Genomic DNA, 27676 nt, shown 5'->3' on the forward strand with positions numbered 1-27676 from the left:
GGACAAGGGACACTGGTTTGGTTATCACTGACGATTTATGGGCTGAAGTGTTAAGCCGGATAAAACTATGCTCTGTTAACGCCCGGCTTCAGTTAATTCAATTTAAGGTTGTCCATAGACTGCACTATTCCAAAACCAAATTGAACAAGATTTTTCCTAACGTTTCCCCCAAATGTGATAAATGTAAACTTGTGGACGGTACTCTTGGCCATCTTTTTTGGTCCTGTTCTACGCTTACAGCCTTTTGGACTAGTATTTTTAGTTTCTATAGCATTGTTTATGATAGGCAACTGTATCCTGACTGTCTTATGGTGATCCTGGGCTGCTCTAGCGACTCCTTGGCACTTCCCTTTGCTGTTCAACAGGCCCTCATGTTTGGTATGGTGATTGCCAAACGTCTGATTCTGGGGGAGTGGAAATCTGCCTCCCCTCCCTGCTTCAAGAGGTGGCTCGAGGAGATGGTCTCCTGTTTATACCTGGAAGAAATTCGGTTCTCTACGTCTGATTCCATGGAGAAGTTCAGGAAGATATGGGGGCCCTTTATAGACCACATTAAGAAGGACAGTTCATGCCCTGGGTCCTGACCACGTTGTTTTAACTGCTTTCATTCTGAGCTGTTGCCCATAACTGTTATTGCATAATTGTTATCGGCTCCTCCTAGCGATCTTGTGAATTTGATTTTGTGGATTGGACTCACTGGATTGTGAGTTGTTTGACATGTATACCAGTTGCTTTTTTTTCCTCTCTCTGCTGTCTTAATAAGTGCTGGCCGTGTACCCTGTTGTGGGGTTTGTTGCTGTGTTTTTTTTTTTGTTGTTTGTTTGTTTGTTTGTTTGTTTGTTCCTGTGTTTTGTTTTTGATTTTTTGTTTTGTTGTTATTGTCATTATTGTCTGTGTTCCTCTGTCCCGCTGTTTGTGAATGTGTAAAAATTTTGAAACTTGCATAAATAAATACATTTTTAAAAAAAAAGAAAAGGAGGCTTAGAGATAGGTCTAAAATTTGACAAGACTGAGGTATCTAAGCCAGGTTTCCTAAGCAAGGGATGTATAACTGCGTGCTTAAACTCACTAGGTACTAGACCAGACAAAAGAGTAGTGTTAATAATGTTCAGAATGTGAGGTCCAATAATACGAAATACCTTTTGGAGAAAGCGGGGAGGAACCACATCATTCGGAGAACCACACGGTTTAGCATTTAACACCAGTTTCTCTAAATCAGGCAGAGCAATTGGTAGGAAGGCAGATAGCAATCATGAGCACAAAACATGCTTAGAAGGGTCGGCAATAGAAGGAGTTGGAGGTCTCATGCTTTCAACCTTGTCCACAAAGAAATTAATAAACTTATTACACAAAGCCTCAGAGGACGGCACGGAAGCATAGCAAGTACAGAATTTATAGTGTTATACAGAACACAAGGGCTATGCCAGTTTTCTTCTGAGTGGCTGCTACTCAGAAGAAAAAACAAACAAAAAAGAAAAACAAAATTAGGTGCACGGTGAAAACTAAATGTCTGAGATGACCTTTAGTACAAATGTACAAGTTACATCTGACCCAAAAGCTCAGACTGCTTTCAAACACTGTTTCAGAGCGTTTTTCTACTCTTGGCTACCAATCTCATTGTTTGCAACATTGGCCAAATTCAATATGAGCATCAAGATGCCTGGAAGCATGATAGTTCCTTCTTCGTAATTAAAGATAGTTAAAGTTGTTCATAATACAGAAATACAAACATGTAGTTACTAGGGGTGGGCTTAATATAATCGATTTCCCCAAATCAAAACTATTTTAGTTTGAATAATGCGATATCGATTCATTAAATCCTGTATAAATGTATTTTGCCAGAAACACCAGAATCTCAGGTTAAAGCTGACAAAACTATTTCAACAACCATCAAACAGCTAAAACAGCAAATAAGAGCAGGTAAACAGATTCCGCAAAAAGATGTAAACACAAAGCGCGGATCTCGCCATTCACCCGGTGGCACATACGCGACACGCCATCGGGTGCCGAAAGTCGACATGTCACAGATTCTGAAACTGCAGGTTTTGTCACTCTCCCACCAAAATTCACTGAACCAGCAGCAAAAGAAGATCAAAACTACGCTTCATGTTTGAAAAACATTAACATGATTTCTCTCTTGCTTTTGCTGTTCTGCTTCCACCAAGATAAAAATCATACTTCCTGCACAGCTATGTGTAGACCAGTTTACCATCAAAAATCTGTTTTCTGCATTATTCGTTTGCTTATTAAACACCAGTCTACGTTGTGCACAGCACTGTTGCCCGCTGTTTTTTTTTTATTCAAAAATGACCTCCAACTAGAAAGTCTAATTTCTGCTGTTCAATATCGAAAAGATTTTAGTTTTTACAAAATATGCCTAATTGCAAAATACTTACCTCTGCCTCTAATAAAACCCCTGCAAAAAGCCAGGCCAGGAAAATCTCCTTTATGTTTTTCTATGCTTTATCCTCAGTTACTTTGACACAATTTTGACTGTCTGAGTCAAAACTGAATCAAATCAAATCAGTTATAGAAATAGAAAATCGATACCCAGCCCTAATAGCCCTATTACATAACTGTACATTTCTAAGTTGATCATCGTTACTTGTCAAACATATAGAAATGTTTCCAAGTGTCAGGACATCACTGCTTATATAAGCTTGGTGTACAAATGCATAAAAAAGCATTGTGCATTACGTTTGCCCTAGCAGGTATAAGTGAGCGACATTTACAGAAGTGATATCTGTGTGTGTGTGTAGGAAGGCACATGTGTCAGCATATATGTGTATTCATCTGTCTGTCTACCTGGGTGATACAGGCCCCGGTGAAGGCCACGATGACAGCCACTACGTTGACTGTGAGCTGGAACTGCAGAAACTTGGAGATGCTATCGTAGACGTTTCTTCCCCACATCACCGCCTTGACAATGCTGCTGAAGTTGTCATCAGTCAGGATAATGTCAGACGCCTCTTTAGCCACGTCCGTCCCTGCGATACCCTGACAGAGATTGAGACAGAGTGAGGGGGAGTCAGAGACTCATGACATGATTCATGCAAGCATTCAAGCATCCAAATTACTTTGGAGTGCTACTGTCTCAATATCATGCTGTCCTGCCTCCAAGTGCTACCACTTGGCATGAGTAAGAGCTGTGGCCAAAATAAAATGCGCACTACTCAAAACACTTGTTATTACAAAGTACAATGGAAAATACTCTGTTCTTTACAGATTTATAATAGATGTATTTTATACATCTTGAATCATAAAAAGATTTACTTCAAAAATACAGAATAAGAGACTGATTACTACAAAAAATGTCATGACAGAAGCACATTAATCCCAAATAAACACTAATGGTGAACAGTATCTCAGGTTACCATGGCAAAGCCCACATCAGCCTTCTTCAAAGCTGGGCCGTCATTAGTTCCGTCTCCTGTTACTGCAACAACCTGCCTCTGTTCTACAACGCTGCTATCAATGATGCCTGGGTGCAAACACAAAGGAGGAAAAAAAAACAGTTTTAATTGGCAGTGAATCGGTTTGTATATGAGTGTGTGTTTTGGTTTATGGACTCACCTTTAACCAAAGTGTGTTTATCAGTTGGTGAGGACCGAGCCAGCACGCGCAGTTTGGGCCAGATTTTATCGATACGCTCCTGTTCAATCTGTTAGTTTAAAACAAAGAAAAGCCATTAACTAGTCTCTGCTTTAACTACATGTCACTGTGGATTCAAAGCGTTAAACATGTTACAAAGGTGTGACTGACAGAAAAAAATAATAAGGAGAAGAAGCACTTGATTCTTATATACTGCCCTCCCTCATTCAGTGTAACCATCCTGCACCCTTGTATAATGATCACTTACACACAGCATTTTTAAGTGTACATTTAAATTCATACTCCATAGAAAACTAGAGCCACAGCACTAATCAACAGCCATCTATCCCATTAAGCATTCTGCTAAATTTAAAGCCTAAAGCTAAATAGGCGGGATAAAAGCATTGCCCATACAAATTTTGCCTTTTATTGTGTGCACTAACTACAGTGGATACAGCCATGCCAGAGGTAATCTGAACCTCTTTATATTGGTTGCAAACCCAAATAGCTTTCCTTTGATAATTTAACTGATTTTAGATGCCATCTTTGTGCAAGTGGACTATGAAAATAGAGTAGCTAATATTCTGTGTGCACAGTGTACTTCCTGTAATTAGAATGCATCTGACTCCTAGTGTGTTTCATTTTAGATTTGTGAATTATTTGTGATTTGTGAATAGTTTCTCCTCCTGTCATGGTCTGGCAGCCCTCGCCAGTCGACCTTCACCCGATGTGTCTGTGTATTGTGTTTTGTTTTGGTCTTGGCTCCCCTCTGGTCCTCTATTTCCCTGTTTGTGTGTATTTGTTTTTGGACGTGTGTGTGTTTCCGGAAGTCCAGTTGCGAACGTCTGCAGACCCTGAAGATTTCCTGCGCTGAAGTCAGCCACACCTACTGCTCATCAGTTCTCGCCAGCTGCAGCTGCTTGTCATCGCGGGCAGCCTCCCTACTTAACTGTGTGGCTGAGCTTCAGTCGATGCTGGATTGTTGAGTTTAGTTGTCAGTATAGCCCCAGCTCAATAGTGAAAACTTTGTGTGTATATCTGTGTGTTGCGCGCTAGACTAATTGTTGCGTCTTGTCTTGCCAGGATTTGGGATTGGAGCCCCTGTACAGATTGAAATTTGGAGTTTCCCGATACACGCCACAGACATGAACACTGTGTGGGATTTGGGAGAAATCGCCACGGGGGCCACAGTGCGGGGATTGTCACATTGTTATTCACCTTTGTTCACTGTAAATAAAGTCACTGTCTCTCTTTTGGAAAAGTCCTGTGTTTGGGTCGGATTCTTACCACAGATGTCACACCTCCCAAATGTCATAAATTGAATTTATTAGTTTTTTAGAAAATTGAGCCACCTATGACTTGCATATCAGTTTATCAGCATATTTTACATATTGACATTAAATAAATACAAGCTTATATATAATAAATGTAACCCGGATTAAAAAGATGCATAAATAGTAAAAGATAAGTAAAGTCTGAGAATATAAATACCAAAGAGTAAAATTCATTTGTTCAATTTCCTTGTATATTAAAAAGATCAAAGTTCATGTTAAATGATTAAAAACATGTTTGCATTGTTTAAAATAAGTTATCTTTCTTTTATTGGGAATTGCTTGTGAGAACTGTAATTTCCTACGGGGATATGGTCTGTGAAGGTAACACAGGGTGGAGAAGGAAAAAGAGAAAAAAAAAGACAATTCAAGGAGAGAGGGCGGGCTTGCGTGAGTTACACTGAGCATCCGGAGAAGTTAGCTTGTTTTTATGTAATGTTAGTAAGTGTGTTTTGACTTTTCGTAAAGACAAGTCACAATGTCTATAAGCTAGTGACATTACACATAAAGTTTCAGCGTGAGTCTGCTGGACTGTGTGTTTTGTTTCTTGTGGCCGCGCACGCATTGAGTTAAAGTGAGGCTAACCCAGCCGTTCGCTAATAAGGACTACTGTAGACTGCCGTTTCGCTAAAGCTGTGGAACGTAACAAGCTGCAGAGGATCGTTACTGAACTGGATAACAACGGACAGACCCCAGATAGTCACTCAGAGTACCTCTGGCAATGTGGGAAGCAATGTGGTTTACATTGTATATGAGGAGATTCTGTGTACAGCTGGTAAATTGCTGTGTGTGTTTTGCTTTGCCTGAATACTGAAACCTGCCATTTTATTATTTTATTGTTTTAATTGTTTGGTAAATTGAAGGAGGGTTGCAATGCTCTACTTTACATGGTGTATGACATGATTTATTGCACTGTAGACACTAGTGTTCATTTTCACGTGTAGTGCTACTGTTAAGGAATAAGCTTCATTGATCCCAGAAACAAAAGAGAAGTTAATTTAAAAATATTGTATGAGAGTACACTAGAAAAAGAACCCAAAGCCCATTTATTTAATGGTATTGAGTAAATGAGGGCTACATAAAATGGAGGCACCGCTGGGATGTTTTTGGGTTTCATAGAAGTATTAAAGGGGCAACATGCTAAAAAAAACAAAAAAAAAAAAAAAGTTAACCTACAGTAGCTAGTTTACATTTCTTAGTATTTTTGGCTACAAAGAGTATGGCAGACCACACCGGGCTTGCTGCAGAGCTGAAGAGTTGGTGTCGGGGTGAAGGTTTGGGGGAAGCTAAAGCAGTCTTGGTTCTGGTTCAAGAAGAAGTGGAAATAGCCCAGATAGAAGAAACCTTGGAGACTATTAAGTGTCTAGGGCGAGTCCGGGTTACAGGGCGCTTGTTCCAGACCCCCTTGAGCTGCCTAATGGTTCTCTGTGAATGCAAACAAAGTATACCTAAAGATAATGCACCCAAGGAAGTGCTGGACCAGCACAGTGGTGAGAAATGGCCAATAGTGACTCTTAATGAATGTGCAGCTCCTGACGATTTTGGTGTGAAGTTGAAGAGTCTCTTAGACACTGAGGGTAGGACTATGAAAGACATATACAAAGCTTATTAATCAGCCTTGCTCTGCCGCAGCCCAGCTCTGATCCTTCCATAAACTCCACTGAGTCTGTCTTGCAAGCGGTTGGTGATTTTTTGGAGAAGGCACGTAAACCACAAGCTGAAGGTGGTTATTGGCGTTTGAGGCTGTTTTCAGGGAACTTGCCAGTTCCCCCTAGTGAAGACCCCTTTGACCATTGGCTTGAGCAGGCATGGCTCATGGTAGAGGAAAGGGACTGTACAGACAAGGAGAAAAGGCACAGGCTGATGGAAAGTTTAAAGGGGCCAGCGTTGGAGATTGCCAAATCGGTTCGTGAGTCAGACCCCGAGGCAGGTCCCGTTGAATACTTGGAGGCGTTGGAAAGCGCATTTGGCAGTGCTGAGTCTGGGGATGATCTCTAGTTCACTTTCTGCTTAATGCAGCAACAACCAAGTGAAAAACTGTCTGATTTTCTGAGGCGTCTGGAAAAGGCCCTTACTAAAGTTGTCCAGAGAGGAGGATTTCCAGCTTCTAGCAAAGACAATGCTCACCTAGAACAACTTCTGAGAGGGGCTGTCACTTCCGATCTCATGCTAATTAATCTGCACCTGAGAGAAAGAAAGTCCAAACCCCCAACTTTCCTCCAACCCTACAGTGAGATTCGCACAGAGGAAGAGTATGAGGCATCAAGGAGAAAACGACATACCTCAGTCCAGCATGCACAGACAAAACCTTCAGGGACTGGCAATACAGAAATACAAAGTCTCAAAGCTGAAGTTAAAGAGCTTAATGCCAAGTTAGCCACCTGCATGACTAAGTCCCCTGATGTCATAGATAAAGATTCGTCCTCAATGCAGTCAAGTGAGCACAGTGACACCAGAGAACTGGCTGCTTTGAAAAGACAAGTGAAAAGACTGCAACAGAAAGTAGCCCAATGAGATACTGCTCCAGACTCTTCGGTGAAACTGGCTACCGTGGCAGCAGTAGAGGCTACCTAAAAGACAAGGACCCTTTACCAGAACAGAACGCCTTTGGATGAGCAGTTCTGTTACCGTTGTGGGGAAAAGGGACATTTTGTCGCAAAGTGTCAAAATCCTGAAAATCAGAGCAAAGTTATACGAAAGCTCATCCGAACTGTCAAGACACTGAAAGAAAGTTTAGGTACTTCAACAAGTAATGCCACTGACACTGACTGCCATGTCAAGCAGGGTCTTCTGACTTCTTCCACCCCAGCTGGAATTCCAGAAGGACTGATTGGGCCGCCAAGTATTGTGCCACTTAAAGTGAATGGACAGCCCTGTGATGCCTTATTTGACAGTGGATCACAGGTCACCATAATATTCGAGTCCTGGTACAAAGCCCATGTGCCTTCCATCCCAGTGCATCTGGTCACTGGTCTCAATATTTGGGGTGAGTCCAATATCAGTTACCCCTACCTTGGCTATGTTGTGGTAGATGTTGAGTATCCGGCTGAAGTGACTGGCACCAAACACACTGTACCAGTCCTTGCCTTGATCTGTCCAAGCCCAAAAGAAGAGCAGATTCCTGTCATTGCTGGCACTAACACCAGCCATGTCCACAATTTGGTACAGGAATGCAGAAAAGAGGGGCGTGACATAACCAAAAGCCTGGGCATCCAAATTCACAGGGAGTCGCTACCCACCTTCACAGACTCCCTCACACTAAGCTCTCGAGATGAAACTGCTTCTGATGAGCGCAGTGAAAATGAGGAACTGCAACTGGAGGATGGAGGCATTATTCAGGACAGAGAGACTGAGCAAGACCAAATGGTGGCTATTAAGGAGGAGTATGACCAAAATGAAGAAGATGATGAAGATTCTGCCCCAGAACCTGATCTGGATCCCAGAACAGCCTGTTCTGTCTGCCAAAACTCAGAAACCAAATACACACCGTGATTTGTTGGGTGACACTTCTAAAATAAGGCCTAGGAGACAGATTAAACCAGTAGTTCGTTTAACCTATGATGAGCCAGGAAAAGCTAAAGATCAGCCTATCACTATTATACATAGAAGGGTTGTCATCACTATAGGCAAAGACTAAGAGCCATAGTATGTAAAAAGGGTCATCCTAATTCCCAAGAAGTTCTTGTAGTTCCTTGGTAGTCTGTTGAGGACACCAGACATTTAGTGGGGGGAGGGTGTAACCCGGATTAAAAGGATGCATAAATAGTAAAAGATAAGTAAAGTCTGAGAATATAAATACCAAAGAGTAAAATTCATTTGTTCAATTTTCTTGTATATTAAAAAGATCAAAGTTCATGTAAAATTATTAAAAACATGTTTGCATTGTTTAAAATAAGTTATCTTTCTTTTATTGGGAATTGCTTGTGAGAACTGTAATTTCCTACGGGGATATGGTCTGTGAAGGTAACACAAGGTGGAGAAGGAAAAAGAGAGAAAAAAAAGACAAAGCAAGGAGAGAGGGCAGGCATGCGTGAGTTACACTGAGCATCTGGAGAAGTTAGCTTGTTTTTATGTAATGTTAGTAAGTGTGTTTTGACTTTTCGGAAAGACAAGTCACAATGTTGTAACTTTATTGCAGTTTATTGTTTGATAACAGCATTTTGACAGCACCTATGACCATGAGCTGTGGGTAGTGACCAAAAGGACGAGATCGCGGATACAAGCGGCGGAAATGAGCTTCCTCCGAAGGGTGGCTGGCCTCTCCCTTAGAGATAGGGTGAGAAGTTCGGCCATCCGGGAGGGGCTCAGAGTAGAGCCGCTGCTGCTCCACATCAAAAGGAGCCAGTTGAGGTGGTTTGGGCATCTGACAAGGATGCCCCCTGGGCGCCTCCTGGGTGAGGTGTTCCAGGCATGTCCCACCGGGAGGAGGCCCCGGGGCAGACCCAGGACACGCTGGAGAGATTATATCTCTCGGCTGGCCTGGGAACGCCTTGGTGTTCCCCCGGACGAGCTGGAGGAGGTGGCTGGGGAGAGGGAGGTCTGGGCCTCTTTGCTTAGGCTGCTGCCCCCGCGACCCGGCCCCGGATAAGGCGGATGAAGATGCATTTTTTGGTGCTGAAACCCGGGAGAGATGAGCGAACAGGATTTACGCGGAGCCGCCGCCGAAGCTGCGGGAGTGGCGGATGACGAGCATCAGAGAGAAATGGAAAGAACAAAACGGAAACGTGGGACGATAAGAGGTGCTACCACACAACTTGTACATCAAATTGACTCCAAAATGGCTAAACCAGATCCGGACACTGACCATCTGAGCACATTACTGGAAATGCTGTCGGCAAAGGAGCTCAGCTTGTATGCCTTAGATAGTGAAATAGAACGTAAAACAGCTCTGGATGACCTGGAAATGGAGATCAAAAGCGCAGAGGAATATAAGGAGCGCATCATCCTGTCCAAGAGCCGTGCACGCCGCATAATTAAGAGAAATGAGGATTGCCACGAACGAGCCGCGCATCAAAGGGTGAGTGACGCTAGCTCTGCTCATTCATTGGCACAGAGAGCATCGGTAAAGCTTCCTAAGCTGATTATTCACAAATATGATGGAGATGCCAGTTTGTGGCAGGAGTTTTGGAGTCAATATGAAGCTGTTATTCACCACAATGATGCACTATGCAAAAGAGAGAAGTTTACCTATTTGAAAACCTATCTCACTGGCCAAGCAGCAAAAGCAGTTGCAGGACTGATGTTGACAGATGAAAATTATGACAACGCAATTGAGTTACTGCAAAACTGATTTCGAAGAAAGGATGTAGTAATTGTGCATGTGATGTGCATGCTTTGAGGCAGCTGTATGATGAATGTGAAATTCAGATCAGAAGTTTAGAGTCATTGGGTGTAGTGTCAGAAAGCTACGGAAGCTTGTTATGCCCAATACTGCTAAAGATGATTCCAGATGATATAGCTCTTGAATACAGCCGTCAGAGAAATGGAGATGAAGAGTGGAAAAGTGGAAAGTGTCAGAAATGGTCACATTCCTACAGAAGGAGGTTCAGAGCAGGGAAAGAGCGCTGCAAATGACAAAGTCGTACAACCCACAGAAAACTGAAAATAAACTGTACAGGCCACCGTTCAGTGATGTGAGGTAAAAGGCCTAGCATACAATCTACTGCTGCGCTGTACACAGCCAGCCAGAAACAAAACACCTGTATATTCTGTGAGTGTGCCGATCACAAATCGGAAAACTGCCCAAATAATGACACGCTTCAAAGAAAGGACAAGTTAAAGAGAATGGGGAGATGTTCTGTGTGTTTGGGACAGAAACACATTGCAAGATTCTGTAAGACCAAGAATGTGTCCTGTGAGAAATGTGGAAGGAGACATCACGTTGCTGTGTGCGGTGGTGAAAGGGTGGATGTACAGGCCCCATCCCAACCAGAAGAAGCAGTGGTCTCCTCCGTGCTCCCATTCAGTAAGAGTGAAACCAGGTGAACAGAACACTGTGTTGCTACAGACTGCAAAGGTGTGGATTGAAGGCCCGTCAGGCAGAAGGGTAGCTCGTTGCTTATTAGATGGAGGCAGCCAAAGAAGCTTCATACATGAAACGTTGGTGAAGAGCCTAAATTTACCAGTAATAAGGCAAGAGACATTGACACTACACACATTTGGGTCCTTCTTTCCCACAAGATCACATTGCGGCATAGTGAAGGTTATGCTACAAAATATCTGGGATCCTAGCCAGAGTATTGTAATAGAAGCTGTGGAGACCCCACAAGTGTGCTCGGCAATAATGAAGGTTCCTGGTGAACAGATCCAGCATGAGCTTAAGAAAAGAGGACTACAACTGGCTGACTTCCCAGGATCCAATGAGGAACCAGAGCTTGCTGTCCTCATAGGAGCTGACTACTATTGGCAGATCGTGACAGGAAGGGTGGAGAGACTTACAGAAACATTGGTGGCACTGGAGAGCACCTTCGGATGGTCTGTTCAGGGCATACAGTGCTGTGGCCTATCTTCAAGGCAAAACACGAGAAGGAGAAACGACAATGAGCTTGGTCGCATCTAAAGCCAGGGTGGCTCCCCTAAAGAAAATGACGTTGCCACGTCTGGAACTCATGGGAGCTGTGATTGGGGCCAGATTGGCGAACAACTTGATCATCTCGCTGAAGATGGAGCAAGCACAAATAAAAATGTGGACTGACTCCATGATCACTTTGCAATGGATTTGCAGTTCGGCACAAAGGTGGAAACCGTTTGTTGCAAACCGAGTGACTGAGATCCAGACTCTTACGAGTCCATCTTCATGGTCACACATCCCAGGGAAGGCTAATCCCGCTGACCTGCCCACAAGAGGACAATCAGTGGAGGCCCTACTACAAAACCAGCTATGGTGGAATGGTCCCAGTTTTCTTGTATCAGAAGATCGGATACGTGAGTCTGAAGATGAAAACATTTCAGACGAAATGAATGTAGAACTTAAATCCAGTTATCAAATAGCCATGCAGTTTGCTGCTAATGACACTGTTATCTGTGAACCAATACTGAAGCTTGAGAGTTACAGCAAACTGAAGAGAGTGCTCAGAGTGACAGCATGGATTAGGAGATTCATAGCTAATGCAAAAACAACGATGCAACCAAAGATGCGAGCTGACCTGACAGCAAATGAGCTTCTTGATGCTGAGAAGTACTGGATTAAGGCTGCACAACATCACAGTTTTCACCAGGAGGTCCAGAGACTGAAGGTAGGAAAACCTATGATGAATGACAGTAAGATTCAGGAACTGAAACCATTCCTTGATGAAGATGAGCTGCTTAGTGTTGGAGGCAGGCTGCAGCAGTCGGACTTCACATTCAGAGAGCAGCATCCTTGGATTCTGCCAAACACAGATTTTCAGAACTGCTGATAGAGGACTGTTACAAAAGGGTGATGCATTCAGGAGCAAGGGACACTCTTGTACAAATAAGAGAGAGATATTGGATCATCCGGGCCCGGCAGCTGGTTAAGAGCATTGTGACCAGATGCACTGTGTGTAAGAGGTTTAAGGCAAAGGCTGGGCATTAGCTAACTGCACCTTTGCCTAGGGACAGAATATCCGAGTCACCACCATTCGAAGTTGCAGGTGTGGATTTTGCTGGGCCGCTCTATGTGAAAACAGAGGATTCTGTGAAAAGATCCTACCTTGCCCTATTTACCTGTGCTGTGACACGAGCGGTCCATTTAGAGCTTGTGTCAGATCAGTCAACTGAGACATTTTTGCTAGCGTTGAAGAGATTCATTGCCAGGAGAGGGCTATGCAGAGTTATCTATTCTGACAATGCCAGAACATTTAAGAGAGCAGACCAAGAAGGAGCTGTGGAAGACAATTAAAGACCCACATTTGCTGGAGTTTTTCTCAGAAAGAGGAATTACTTGGAAGTTCATTGCAGAAAGAGCAGCCTGGTGGGGTGGATTCTGGGAACGTCTTGTCAGATCAGTGAAAATCTGCCTCAAGAAGGTGTTAGGTAGAGCTTCATTCCACTTTGAAGAAATGTGTACTGTGTTGGCGGAAGTCGAAGCGACTCTGAACTCTAGGCCTCTCACCTTTGTGCACAACAAGGTAAATGAACCGCAACCACTTACTCCAGCCCACTTTTTGGTGGGCAAACGACTGACATCTCTACCACCCAAGTCAATCCCGAAGGACAAACACCATCCAACACCTAAGAAAGAGGACATTACTCGGAGACGGAGATACCGGCAGAAACTCATGACCAACTTCTGGAACACCTGGAGAAGGGACTATCTGTTGGAGCTGAAGTCAGCTCATTGCTGTGACGCTTCAAAGCCTACACCCCTAAAACTAGGGGATGTCGTGCTCATTGGGCGTGATAACCTCCCCAGACAAGTGTGGAAACTTGGAAGAATTGAAGAAATGTTTCCTGGTCGACACAGTCTTGTTAGATCTTGCTTAGTTCGCACGACAACGGGAACTCTGTTAAGAAGACCGATTCAGTTGTTGTATAACCTAGAGCTTTAGATGAACAGATTGTTCATCGGGGGGGGGGAGGATGTTGTAACTTTATTGCAGTTTATTGTTTGATAACAGCATTTTGGTTATTTTGTAAGTGATTTAAGTGCTAGTCACATGTTTAGTGAGAGCTGTTAATTATAGATTTAATTTTCTTCTAAAGGGAAGCATTTAACAGGTATTTTCATTAGAAAACTGCGTTTCCCAGAATCCTCTGTGGTAGACGAAAGTAACTCTGGGTTTTTAGCTAGCAAAGAAAGTTTCGGGAAGCCATTATATGTTGCTCTGATGTCGAGAAGTTTATTTGTTGTACATTCCCCTTTTTGAAGCCTTATATAAAGACTATCGTTTCTACAACTGATGTCCGATCCATTTTTTTGGCTAAGTGGATTCGCCACAACACACAATATTGGTAAGCTAGTGACATTACACGTAAAGTTTCAGCGTGAGTCTGCTGGACTGTGTGTTTTGTTTCTTGTGGCCAGGCACGCATTGAGATAAAGTGAGACTAACCCAGCCGTTCGCTAATAAGGACTACTGTAGACTGCCGTTTCGCTAAAGTTGTGGAACGTAACAAGCTGCAGAGGATCGTTACCGAACTGGATAACGACTGACGGACCCCAGATAGTCACTCAGAGTACCTCTGGCAACGTGGGAAGCTAAAACAGGTAGCTTGTGGAGCACGTGGAGATAACAGACCTTCCTCATCTTTGTGCTACTGCATTCAGAGCCAGTGCTTTTGGAGGAGCTGAAAACAGCCTGTTGCCTGGATTAATCTGGTGGGAGGTGCAAGTTTCACAAGGTACTGAGTTTATTTATTTATTTTTTGCTCGTTGAGTGAAGAACTTCCGGTTGGGAGATCTTTTGGATTTATACTGGAGCAATACAGGCCTGCAACGTAGGGTGTATTTCTGCCGGCTTTAGGTTTAGTTTGGGACTCTAATTGTTTTATCACTGGTGGTTTACATTGTATATGAGGAGATTCTGTGTACAGCTGGTAAATTGCTGTGTGTGTTTTGCTTTGCCTGAATACTGAAACCTGCCATTTTATTATTTTATTGTTTTCATTGTTTGGTAAATTAAAGGAGGGTTGCAATGCTCTACTTTACATGATTTACTGCACTGTAGACACTAGTGTTCATTTTTGCGTGTAGTGCTACTGTTAAGGGATAAGCTTCATTGATCCCAGAAACAAAAGAGAAGTTAATTTAAAAATATTGTACGAGAGTACACTAGAAAAAGAACCCAAAGCCCATTTATTTAATGGTATTGAGTAAATGAGGGCTACATAAACATTTGGATAAACGAGTGTATAAATGATTCACACTGCATTAGAGAAGTGAAACTAATGCAAATGTTCTGTAAACCTGCATTCTTTTTAATGACCAGCAGGCGGCGACTCCTATGATTGTAAAAGACCTCTCCAATTGTATCGAAGTCAGTGGCAAACTTGCACTTAGCTCTCAGTAAACATTTTCACTTCAACATGAAAATGATTTTATAAATTTAATTAACTAGCTCATATACAATAGCTAATAGCTTATTATTGACAAATCGTGGCTGGTGAGTGTGCAGTGTTATGCTCTCATGATGATTTCAAAAAGCAAAGTTGACAACATATGTGTGTGCTTCATTCTTGTTAAAAACAGGGTCAATAATTCAAAAATCTGTTTTAAGTGTCTTTAAAGGAAAGAGAAGCCCAGCTGTTTGACATGAAAGAGATGCAATTATTTTATAGTTTTAAAACAAATGTATTAGTGTGCATGGAATCCAGTTGACAAGGTATTCAACTAATTTGAGACCACCACTTACCTCTCCTTTCTCGTTCCTGATTCGTCGGTTAAAGTCTTTGCCCTCTAGACAGATAAAATCATCTCCGGGGTGGATGATGCCACATTTAGCAGCAATGGCCCTGGCTGTGTTAATGTTATCGCCAGTCACCATCCGCACTGTAATGCCTGCACGCTGACACTTACGGATGGCTTCAGGCACCTTGGAGGACAAGGACGTTTGTTCACAAAAAAATATAACAATATTGTTTTTAACAGCACAGTCGCATTATGGCATGAACAAACCCAAAGAACAAATTCAAATTCCAACTATTCCAAAACACATGCTAGCTCTCAAATCCCATACTTCCATACTGACACTTGAAAAAGTGTATTCACTCAGTAAAGGACACCTAAATGCTAAGTGTTTGACGAGTGGCCAGATGGTGTACTCAGTTGCTGAGTGGACACATCTTGCCCTCGACTGTCACTGTCCTGAGTAACACAAAGCAGCAACCAAAGGACCACCAAACAATTTCCAGCCAGTGGAAGGAGCAGAAATCATCAGTACAATAATCATACTAATGCTAGCTTGCTACCTATATGGCTAACAGCACAATTTACTTAATACACAAGTATATATGTTGTGAACTATACAAAAATGAAAATGGATATATCCAAATTACCCAAACTGAGGCAAACAAACACACTTCGTTGTATCCTACCTCAGGCCGTACAGGATCCTCTATCCCAACTACAGTGATGCAGGTCAACTCCGTTACTATCTCTGTCTCGTTGTCCCATTCTGGTTCCGGATTGGATGGAAGGTCACGGTATGCAATGCATATGGTCCTCAACCCCTCACATGCCATGGGCTCAATCACCTATTAATAATCATTATTGCAGCAATAATCAGGAAGATTAGACCACACTATACAGTGGGGCAAAAAAGTATTTAGTCAGCCACCGATTGTGCAAGTTCCCCCACTTAAAATGATGACAGAGGTCAGTAATTTGCACCAGAGGTACACTTCAACTGTGAGAGACAGAATGTGAAAAAAAAATCCATGAATTCACATGGTAGGATTTGTAAAGAATTTATTCGTAAATCAGGGTGGAAAATAAGTATTTGGTCAATAACAAAAATACAACTCAATACTTTGCAACATAACCTTTGTTGGCAATAACAGAGGTCAAACGTTTACTATAGGTCTTTACCAGGTTTGCACACACAGTAGCTGGTATTTTGGCCCATTCCTCCATGCAGATCTTCTCAAGAGCAGTGATGTTTTGGGGCTGTCGCCGAGCAACACGGACTTTCAACTCCCGCCACAGATTTTCTATGGGGTTGAGGTCTGGAGACTGGCTAGGCCACTCCAGGACTTTCAAATGCTTCTTACGGAGCCACTCCTTTGTTGCCCGGGCGGTGTGTTTTGGATCATTGTCATGTTGGAAGACCCAGCCTCGTTTCATCTTCAAAGTTCTCACTGATGGAAGGAGGTTTTGGCTCAAAATCTCACGATACTTGGCCCCATTCATTCTGTCCTTAACACGGATCAGTCGTCCTGTCCCCTTGGCAGAAAAACAGCCCCATAGCATGATGTTTCCACCCCCATGCTTCACAGTAGGTATGGTGTTCTTGGGATGCAACTCAGTATTCTTCTTCCTCCAAACACGACGAGTTGAGTTTATACCAAAAAGTTCTACTTTGGTTTCATCTGACCACATGACATTCTCCCAATCCTCTGCTGTATCATCCATGTGCTCTCTGGCAAACTTCAGACGGGCCTGGACATGCACTGGCTTCAGCAGCGGAACACGTCTGGCACTGCGGGATTTGATTCCCTGCCGTTGTAGTGTGTTACTGATGGTGACCTTTGTTACTTTGGTCCCAGCTCTCTGCAGGTCATTCACCAGGTCCCCCCGTGTGGTTCTGGGATCTTTGCTCACCGTTCACATGATCATTTTGACCCCACGGGATGAGATCTTGCGTGGAGCCCCAGATCGAGGGAGATTATCAGTGGTCTTGTATGTCTTCCATTTTCTGATGATTGCTCCCACAGTTGATTTTTTCACACCAAGCTGCTTGCCTATTGTAGATTCACTCTTCCCAGTCTGGTGCAGGTCTACAATTCTTTTCCTGGTGTCCTTCGAAAGCTCTTTGGTCTTGGCCATGGCGGAGTTTGAAGTCTGACTGGTTGAGGCTGTGGACAGGTGTCTTTTATACAGATGATGAGGTCAAACAGGTGCCATTCATACAGGTAACGAGTGGGGGACAGAAAAGCTTCTTACAGAAGACGTTACAGGTCTGTGAGAGCCAGGGATTTTCCTTGTTTGAGGTGACCAAATACTTATTTTCCACCCTGATTTACGAATAAATTCTTTACAAATCCTACCATGTGAATTCATGGATTTCTTTTTCACATTCTGTCTCTCACAGTTGAAGTGTACCTCTGGTGCAAATTACTGACCTCTGTCATCATTTTAAGTGGGGGAACTTGCACAATCGGTGGCTGACTAAATACTTTTTTGCCCCACTGTATTGTCCTGTATATAACATTTAAATATGAATACACAGCTGGAAGGAAAAGACCTCAAGCTGCAGACAGCAGTAATGTAAAGATGAGGTGACTAAAGCTGCCACAGTGGAAACTGAACTACTGAGCTGGAACAAAATTGTGTAAGAAATTATTTTTCTCACGGCAGAAGTTGTTTATCAAAACGCAAATGTAGGCCAGTCAGGCAGTCTGTCAATTAACAATACTCAGCCTGCGCAGGCTTAGAACTATGTGGAACAAATACATGTGTTTTGCTGTTAAAAGTTTTAGTTACATCAAAGCTGATCTGGTGAACACGTATAGCAGATTTAGAATGTAAGTCTACCAACGCTGGTCTTAACTCACATTCTGTTCTGTGATGCTTATGGTGTTTAGTGTGACTCCAAGTGTGACTTCTTATCTATAATGTGTGAATAATATTTTTGCTAGTGGATATTTAAGGTACAATATGGGCAGACTGAGTCAGGAAAGCAGTGGCCTTACAGAGTTTTTATCTGGTTTCACAAAGTAACAGCCAAACGTAATGATGCTGCAATAGGCCTCTGTCTATCAGCAAAATACTGATACAAGAGATCCTTGAGGCAGCACCACTGGTGAAGCTTGTGCTTATCATGACAATTTCACGATGTAATAAGAGGTGTCGGCATCTCAAGTTTGTCCTACACAATAGCATAGCTCCTCACTAACATTACGCATCTAACAAGATTATTAAACAAAAGAGGTACAGTATTCAACTCTGTACAACTCTGTATACTGTTTTATTTCACTTTCATAGCTTTCTCATATTTCTGTTTGCAGCTTTACCTGCTTGGCATAAAACAGCAGAAAGGCACAGTTAGAGACTGTGACGATTACTTTAAGTTTTGGCACTCAGCACTCAATCTGGGTTTTAGTTTCTGTTTAAGTCACCCCTCTGGATAGAATTTCTGTTTGATGTTTGTGGAAAACAAAAGAAAATCTATCATGTTTTGTGACATGTAAAATCTTCTAGTTTCTGAAAATGGAAAGTCTTGAAAATTACTGAGAAGGTAGCTAAAATCTATTAGGAGAAGGACTTTTAGAATGATACAATGAAGGAATCAGAAAGTCTTACCTGTTTTACCATCTCATCTCTGTCACGTGGGCGGAAACTGCGAGATTCTCCATTGGCATCGAGGATGTAGGAACACCTGGACGACAGATGAAGATTTTTGAGGAGGAAAAAGAGCAGTTTTTATTTTACAGATTAAAACCATTTAAACAATTACATTAAACACAGTGTGAGCTGTTGCTGTTATATTAGTTTACATAATCTCATGTAACACCAGACCACTTCCTCCTTTGCTCATCCTCCCCTATCACTCACTTCTTTAACATGATTTCAGATGCTCCTTTGCTGTAAAGCCGGAAGGAACCATCAGGCAGCTTGATCACCGTGCTCATGGATTTACGCACTGAGTTGAATGTATACACCTGAGAGAGAGGGGAGATGTGTGATACATAAGAGTACAATCAAAAATAGACTTTAATATCTCTGACTTAATGCCCCACGGGGTGTGCTGAAGTTGTACTTAAGGGTTTGAATCTTTATCAATGTGAGAAATCATGCTTGCTGCACTGTCAGCATGTCGACTCATCATAAAGTAGGGGAAATCAGCTATACCCTCATCATTTCATCACTGAAAAGCAATTGTGGTTTATGTAGCTATGAATAAGTGATGATTTGAGTCATCACTGTGATCTGCCAGCACCAAGGAAAACAACACGCTTGTTTGTCTCCCATCATTGTAGCGAAGAGAATGCTGCTGAACCCAATCGTCAAGAGAGTGTTTGAAAATCCTGTAAGATTTTACAGCAGAGGTGTCAAACTCAGATTTACCAAGTCTGATACCCCTTCTCATTTAGCAAGTTTAAAGATTGCACAATGAGAATCAAATCAAGGGCCAAATGTACAGCATAGTTCAGTTCAATTCCATTTCAGTTATTCAGCAACAAATCACAATTAAGTATAATCCTTGCAACCTGCTTACATCATCAAAAGTGCAACAGAATGCAGTTCTTGCTTTGTTTTGAGGACACTGAGTGTGATTAGCTCCCACTTGATTTTGTTTATTAAAGCATATTGTGAAAATGTATAATTTAATTCTCAGACTGTAAAAAACACAATATAAAGTCTGTTGATTCTTTCAGTTAGATGAGTTCAAATACATAGTGACCTAACCTTCTGGCAAACTTTTACTAAAATGTTCTAAAAATAAAAATTTAACTGGTAAAAGTGAAATGTGCTGCATGAGATCCTACCTTGTACAGTCGCTCCTCAGGGATCTGCTCTCTGATGGGGGCATAGTCCTGTTGTAGGTCTAATACAAATCCCAGCAGGCCACACTCTGTCTTGTTGCCCACCTGCTTTGCCAAACCCCCTTCCACATCAGGTGGCTGATGGAAAGTTAGTTGAGTTGTTTGATTGGAGAGCGAGAAATGATGGAGGGCAGAGAAAGTACAAAAATAAAAATGACATTAAAGAAAAGGAACAGGAAAAAGAAAACCCACAAGTCCAATTAATTAGTGACAACCAAGGACCGGTAAAGCATTATTAAACCAGAGAGCAACCTGCAACAAAATGGCACCTCTGTCAATACATGACTCACTAAGATCTTGGAGGTGTAGGCGCTGTTGATTGCGATAGCATTGACTAACAGATTCAGTGTCCGGGGGTTGATTTGTCCAGGTTCTGGGATCACACGGTGGTGCACATCACCTGAAAACAAGAATATCACTTTAATCCACATTGGTAATAGATTTTTTCTGTGCTGCTATTGTGCCATCAAGCTGATAATGAGTCACCCATGACAGAAAGTTGTTTTGTCAAGACAGAAAACTGCTATGCTGCTAAAGCTTTTTTCCCCATTGTTTCCACTGGTGAGTTTTTGTAAGAGGAATGTATGTAGTACAGTTATGTGCCAATACATTACTGACGGCATTTCACAGAGGCGCTGTTTTCATCATGCAGAGTGCTGCTGAGCCGGTCAGAACAGTTGTATAACGTATTCTGTGGCTCTGCAGGCGCTTTGTCAAGCCCTAGAAAATAACCCTGCCAATGTCATCACGTGACTACAAATTTATGACAGAAAGTAATTGTTACAAACTAGGACATTGTGTTTGAATGACATCGTTAGAAACTACTGAGTAAAAAGGATTCAGTATGTTTTGGAGCTTGACTCATAGCAAGAATTAAAAGTCAAAAGTTCATCTTAGCCTCTGCCAGTCACTGTTAACCAATCTTTTTGAAACACGTTTCTTAACTTTGTAAAAGTGAGAAGTCTGATTTTGAAAAAGAAACATGAAATATAAACAGCAACAAAAAAGAAGAGGTGGCTGTAACCAATTCATTGTGGATGTAGAGAGACAGTCAACAACTAGCATGTAATGTATTAACTAACAACGACAACTATTATTGTTGTAAAAGAGTTATATAAAGCTGCGCATCATCTGCAAAACAGTCAAAAGATCTAATATTTCTGGACACACTGAGCAGGCGCATGCATAAACAACAGTTCCATCTCCTTTATACCTTGAGGCAATGTTAAAAGGGATGTCATATATTTATTGTTTCAAATCATAGGTCAGCGTTTCAATTAATGAGGTCAGTTTATAGAATCTTTCAATTTATTTATTTAACTAGAACTAGACTGTCACTAATTGCAATACTGAACTACACTACAGAATATTAGAATGGATGAAAGTTTGATTCATTCTAATATGAACTAAGGGAGAGGCCAGCCACGCTTCGGAGGAAGCTCATTTCTGCCGATTATATCCGTGATCTCATTCTTTCAGTCACTACCCACAACTCTTCAGCATTCACAAATTTGTTCACCAATCTTCAGCATGGCATTTATGAATTATCATTTGTACTCACCGATGTAAGCCTGCACTACAGTCATGCGGTTCGTGGTGAGGGTGCCTGTCTTGTCAGAGCAGATGGCCGTAGCATTACCCATGGTCTCACATGCATCAAGGTGCCGTACAAGGTTGTTGTCTTTCATCATTTTCTATAAATGACATAGCAGTGTGTGAGGGGAGGACAGGAGGGAGGGTGGGATGGTGTGAATGAGGATAGATAGATAGATAGATAGATAGATAGATAGATAGATAGATAGATAGATAGATAGATAGATAGATAGATAGATAGATAGATAGATAGATAGATAGATAGATAGATAGATAGATAGATAGATAAGGATAAGGGAGGATATGGAGAAAATGTTAAATGTAGAATTAATGTATTAATAGTATACACTACGACACCAAACCCTTTTTCTGAAACTAGATGGACACTTTCTTAAGGTTCTCAACTATATTCTTTTAGAAAACTGATTTAGACACACCTCCTCCCCATCTTACCTGACACCAGTGTCTAGACTCCAGAGGGTCCTGTTCTAATTCCTAACACCACTGGGATTCTGTTCTGCTATCATGGGTCATCTGAGTCTAATTGCCAAATATGTTAATAGAATTCTGTATCTCAAGAAATCACTTCACTTCTTACAAATGAGCTCTCTTCATTGAACTGCCACAGTGGGATTCTCATGGTCATTTCAGAGCTCTTAATTATTTATTTATTTTCTTCATAAGGATTTCTGCTCTTTTATTAGGTTGCATTTTTAGTTTTCACATTTCCTGTGTTTTAAAGTATTCAGCAAAGAGTTTTTCACATTTCCTTTTATCACAACATGTAATTACCCCACTTTACCTTACATTTGACCTTGTATACGTGACTGTAAATGTCACTGGAACAACATGTGTACCACTTTGCAAGAGGAAAGAACAAAGATTGCAATGATGATTTAATGGATTAAAGACTGTGTGAAAGAACCACTGAAATCAGTGTAATATCACCCTTTTTGGGGACTTGCCTAGCCCTAGGGGGGGCCTCACAGATGCCAATCTTCAGTTTCCCTGGCCCTTCCTCTGCCCGACCCTCCAGTGATAAGAGTGGGCAGGTTCAGCCTGTCATTCTCTGTCCTCTTCGCTCTCCAGATAACCTCCAACATCTCCATCTATATTCAACCTTGAGGAAAAGGGGCTTGGGGCAGCGAAGAAAGGCTGGTTACAAGACTGAGTACGGTGGCCTCACACCAAAGAAGTCTCTCTTTCAATTTCTGAGGATTCAAGACTCTGCGCTAGCCTGCTCTCCTGCCTCAGGATGGCCGTTCAGCGTACCAGAGCTCCCGCTGCCTGGCCCGTCAGCCTTGTCGTTTACATGGGAACATACAGCACGGGACTGTTTGCCAGCCTGTGTCAGCCAAGCTGGGTTTTCCAAGACCATGCCTGTCATGAGTAAGACTGACGTGTGCCTTTTCTGAGTTGGCCAATCTAAAATTTGTGTTTCCTCTTCATCAGTCGGTCGATATGTCTGGGACCATGAAGTTTGTTTCTTTAATGAACATTAAGAACGTTGAGTCTTGTCTTCCTGAGCCAGCTAATAAACAAAGTGTGTTTTGTATTTCAGAAACGGTTAATAAGAAGAACATGTTTGATGCTTCTGTACTGGCCAAATTTAAAACAGTGTTTCCTTTTGCTAAGCTAGTAGACAAGATAAGTCCATATGGTCTTACAGAGTTGATCTTTTCAGAAGGTGATATTGTGTTTTGTCCAGCCTTTTTAAAGCCTGTTTCTGTGACTGAGCCACTCTCCCCAGAGACTGTTAAGGTTTCACAGCATGTCTCCCCAATAACTGATTCACAGCACGACTCCCTGGAGACCATTAGTGGTTTGGCTGAGCTGGCCTTCCCAGAAACTGTTGCCCTGCTGGGGGTTTCCTCAAAGACTGCTAAGAGCACAACTATGCTAAGCAGCCTAAAAGACTGTTCTGCTTCCTAGCTTGGTTTTGTAGAGACTGCTGCTCCACCAAGGGCCACTCCAGAACCTAACCCTTCACCTTTCCCATCCCCCAGAGTGAGCGTAGCCAGGATCCACCCTGTCCCTGCATCCGTACTCACTCCCAGCTGTGGTTCCTTCTACTGGTCCCTGCTTCCCAGGGAAGCTAGTGCCCAGACAGGGCTCAGCATGTCCCTACTCCTGTTCCAGTCCCCAGGATGAAGGTGGCTAAGTCTCTTTTAGCTGACTTTTTTTCCCATGACAGTCTCAGCGTGAAGCCAACGTGACCAGCTAAAGAAGTAGCAGTTCCTACATGTCCATGTGGTTAATCATTCATTAAAGCTGACAGGCGAATGTACCTTGACAGAGTAAGCCAGAGAGATTGTGACAGCGAGAGGTAAGCCTTCTGGGACAGCAACAACCAGCACAGTGACTCCAATAATGAAGAACTTGACAAAGTACTGGATGTAGACTGGAGTGCACTCTGGCAACCATGAGTGACCTGCAACACACAGCAAACTGCATATTAAACCTACACAACCTCTGTTGAAAGCCTAAGAAATATTCGACATGACAAGAAAACACTGTTGTGTTTAAAACAGTAATGAGCGATTGTATATGTTGGGAAGCTGCATAAACACAAACCTTCAACGACAAATGTGTTGATGACAAAGAACAGCACCAAAATGATGACAGTGATGGCTGACATCACCAAACCTGTAGGGAGAATAAGGAAGAGACAACTCATCAGAGTTGCTCAGTCAAGACTGCATTGCATTTTATGTTGGGCCTGTAGTGACACATGTCAAGAATAAAAACATGTCGTTCACATTCTTGTAGCAGTCAAGAACATCATCTTGCACACATGCCTGTCTCTGAACAGTAATACAGCATCTTTCTACCCAAGTCTTCACACTTTCACACTCAGACCTTCACACTATTCCCACAATTTGTTTTTCATACTGAGAAACCCATACATTGTTGCAACAAAAGCTCAGTAGGACATACAGCTGCAGCTTCGACTTTGTGTGCTGATATTTTAGAGGACACTGAAACTATAAGGGCGTGAAATTCTGCCCGGTATAGGGATGAGTTGTGTACCTGCTTTGCCAATCTGAACAGCCAGTTTTGTGAGCTTTCCCTGCAACACACTCTTCTCTTTCTTTGGAACATTGGTCTTCTTCTTCTCTCTGTCCTCTACCTCTCCTCCTTCTGCACTCTTCAGAGGTTGCATCTCCATGGCAACTCCCCCATCCTGTTTTTTGGCTGAAAAACACACACAGCAAAAAGATTTGAAAACTGTAAATGTCTTCAGCACCTGACAATAAAACAAACTCACTCGACATGCAAACCAAATTCCAACCAAACACAAGCCTCTACCTTTGTTCTGATTGTTCTCCACTGCACCATCAGGTTGCTTTCCTGAGACAAAAGGAGGCCAAGTTAGACAGGGCCATAAAGGTCAAAGAACAAGAACACAAAAAATAATAAAACAAATAGTGCATTTTTATTGTGACAACTTGCAGAAACAGAAAACACACAGAACAATACTAAAGGGAACAGTTCATACTTCATACACTGGGTTATACAAGAGAGTGAGAGACATTTTCAAAGGTATTATCCAAAGGTAATCCACATAATCTGATATCACCACAATGGTGTTCCTACAACATGACCAATGTTGCTCTGGTAGTCACCTCACACAAATGGTTTTGGCTTCATGACATTGTTCCAATCAGTGTTTTCTCCATTAAAAAAAACACAAAATAGCACTAGAAACAAAGATCATGCTTCCCTTATATAGGCTTCTCTTGACAAGCTTCCTGTAAAATATAAAATTGAATTGAATTTAAAATCATTTTCTTCACATACAAAGTCTTCAATAATAAGGTGCAGCCATATCTTAAAGACCTCATAGTACCACATTATACTAATAGAGCACTTTGCTTTCAGACTGCAGGTCTAATTACTGAAGGCACTCTTCTGTGGAACCAGCTCTTGGTTTGAAATTGGGAGACAAACAGTTGACGATTAGATTTAAAACATTCCTTTTTGATAAATCTTATAGTTACGACCGCATCAGGTAACCTTGTAGCATTCCTTAGTTACAATATCAAAGGCTGCTGGGAGATTTCTTGTGATACACTGAGCATTTCTTCTCTTCTGTTAGTGTTTCCGCTGTAATATTGTGGAGTCATCACAATATAAAGTTTTGCTGTAGTGATTTTAGGATAAAAAAGGTGTGTGTGTGTGTGTGTGGGGGGGGGGGGGGGAGTGGTTTGTGACAGCTGCTCTCAAACCAGTGTGGGATAAAACCAAACAACTTAAAATTGGTTAAAAATTCCACAGCACTTGCCATAATCTTTGACTTCTTGTCTTGTTGTTGTCTCTTGAATGTTTACTATGTACTGATGAAAAAAATAAAAGTCCACTAAGTCTTAATATTTCGTTTCCCCACTCCTGCACACCCACCACAACAACATGAGTTGCAATAACAGTTCCAGAGTAACATCATTATGATACTGCAGGATGAACATCAACACGGTGATATCAGATACAAAGTGGCATCATACGGCACTGTCACTTTCACTGTGTACACTATGAGGTCAATTCATTGGTTGAGGAAAGGAGTGGGGCGGATAACTTTATGCTCACATACCATTGGTGACTGTGCTGTAACTGGCATCTGTAGTGATGAGCAACTCAGTACTCTCCTCTGTTAAATGTGTGACAAAGGAAGGTTTTTGTGGGAAGGGGCACATGAAGGATTTGGCAAAAAGGGAAAAACAAAAAACAGCAAGTCTGTATAAAAAAAACTCAAGAAGTGAATGTGGTTGTATGCACAGCTCTGCGTGCGTAATGTGTATTGCATAGAATAAAACCTCAATATAGGAGACAGATTAAAGAAGAAACGTAAACAGCCCCACAGCAAAATCCCACTGCATGAGGAAAAACTAACAAGTTCTGGCATTTGTAGAAGTCTTCTGAATAATGTATTAGTTCCAGTAAACGAGTGTCTGAATGATCCAGCCCACAGAGGCAGCTGCACTGAGCTGCAACACATCCCAGGATGCAACGAACACTTTGGGAACAGAACGAAAACAACAAGCTGTAAGAGTATTCTTTAATAAAATAAGTGTCATCAGGCTTTTTGTTGCTGTCTATTTCTGCATTCCAGGAACATGCGTTCTCCTTTTTCAAGACGTCAACAGTAGCAGACGCATTTCAATGCAGAAGTGAGAACTGCAGCAGTACTGTAGAGGCACAGAAGAGTGCACTAATAATGATATCAACCTTAAGTGCTTCTGAAAGTATTTGTAGCTTCTGCTGTCTGCAGCTCTGCTTTGACTGCATGGCTCCCATGGAACAAATATGAGCACAGACTAATGCTTTGTGCACTGACCAACCAACACTCTTCCCTGAAACTCTCCAGCTGCCTCACTCTCCCCTGCTCTTTCAATAATTGATTCAATCTGCAGCCTCAACCTCTCTCTCTCAGATTAAGGGTGGGGAGGAGAGACAGTGGAGGGCAATGCCAGAGAGAGGAAAGTGAAAGAGGGCACAGGAGCGGGGTAAACAAGAGAAACAGTGAAAGAATCGGAGAATGACGGACAGGCTGATAGAAGAAAGGGAAAATGAGAAAACAAGTGGGGAAAGAGAAAGGGAAACAGGTAGGGGAGAGAGAGATGACGAGGATGTGGGCTAAATTATCTATGAGGTTAAACTGGTGTGTTTCCTGTTGAAGCTCTTATCTGAAATCATTCAGGCATTCAGCTAACCCCATACACACACATCCCAGCACACGCATGTCACAATGTGTGAGCATGGATGGATTATGAAACAATAGCCCCCTGGGCACAGACATGTAACAGCCCCCCCTCCACACACACACACACACACACACACACACACACACACACACACATAAGAGCAAGACCTCCCTATTGAAGCAGACACAAAAGAAGATGGCTGTGTTATTTGTAGTTTCTGGTCTTTTCTTTACCATATTGTGTCTTATTTTTATGCTGGGTTTTATGTCTTTTGTGTTTGTTTTGCATGTTTGATTA

General features: G+C 42.2%; 1 protein-coding gene across 6 annotated transcripts in view; it reads right to left on the reverse strand.

The window, feature by feature from the left end:
• atp2b3b (ATPase plasma membrane Ca2+ transporting 3b) overlaps window positions 1-27676 on the reverse strand; it is a 100044-nt gene that overhangs the window by 43772 nt on the left and 28596 nt on the right. For 4 of the 6 annotated variants that reach the window (XM_085144650.1, XM_085144651.1, XM_085144655.1 and 1 more), the window contains exons 7-21: window positions 26269-26325; window positions 24990-25031; window positions 24711-24875; window positions 24255-24326; window positions 23969-24111; window positions 21649-21781; window positions 20378-20487; window positions 20031-20165; window positions 19096-19202; window positions 18844-18919; window positions 15918-16076; window positions 15236-15415; window positions 3574-3661; window positions 3375-3481; window positions 2806-2997 (exon numbers count right to left, since the gene is read on the reverse strand). In XM_085144650.1, the coding sequence (XP_085000776.1) occupies window positions 2806-2997; window positions 3375-3481; window positions 3574-3661; window positions 15236-15415; window positions 15918-16076; window positions 18844-18919; window positions 19096-19202; window positions 20031-20165; window positions 20378-20487; window positions 21649-21781; window positions 23969-24111; window positions 24255-24326; window positions 24711-24875; window positions 24990-25031; window positions 26269-26325 (1766 nt within the window). The remainder of the gene's footprint in view (window positions 1-2805; window positions 2998-3374; window positions 3482-3573; window positions 3662-15235; window positions 15416-15917; window positions 16077-18843; window positions 18920-19095; window positions 19203-20030; window positions 20166-20377; window positions 20488-21648; window positions 21782-23968; window positions 24112-24254; window positions 24327-24710; window positions 24876-24989; window positions 25032-26268; window positions 26326-27676) is intronic. The other 2 variants (XM_085144653.1, XM_085144654.1) reach the window with 1 other exon arrangement.

The sequence above is a fragment of the Neolamprologus multifasciatus genome, chromosome 20, assembly GCF_963576455.1.
Source record: "Neolamprologus multifasciatus chromosome 20, fNeoMul1.2, whole genome shotgun sequence".
Classification (NCBI taxonomy): domain Eukaryota; kingdom Metazoa; phylum Chordata; class Actinopteri; order Cichliformes; family Cichlidae; genus Neolamprologus; species Neolamprologus multifasciatus.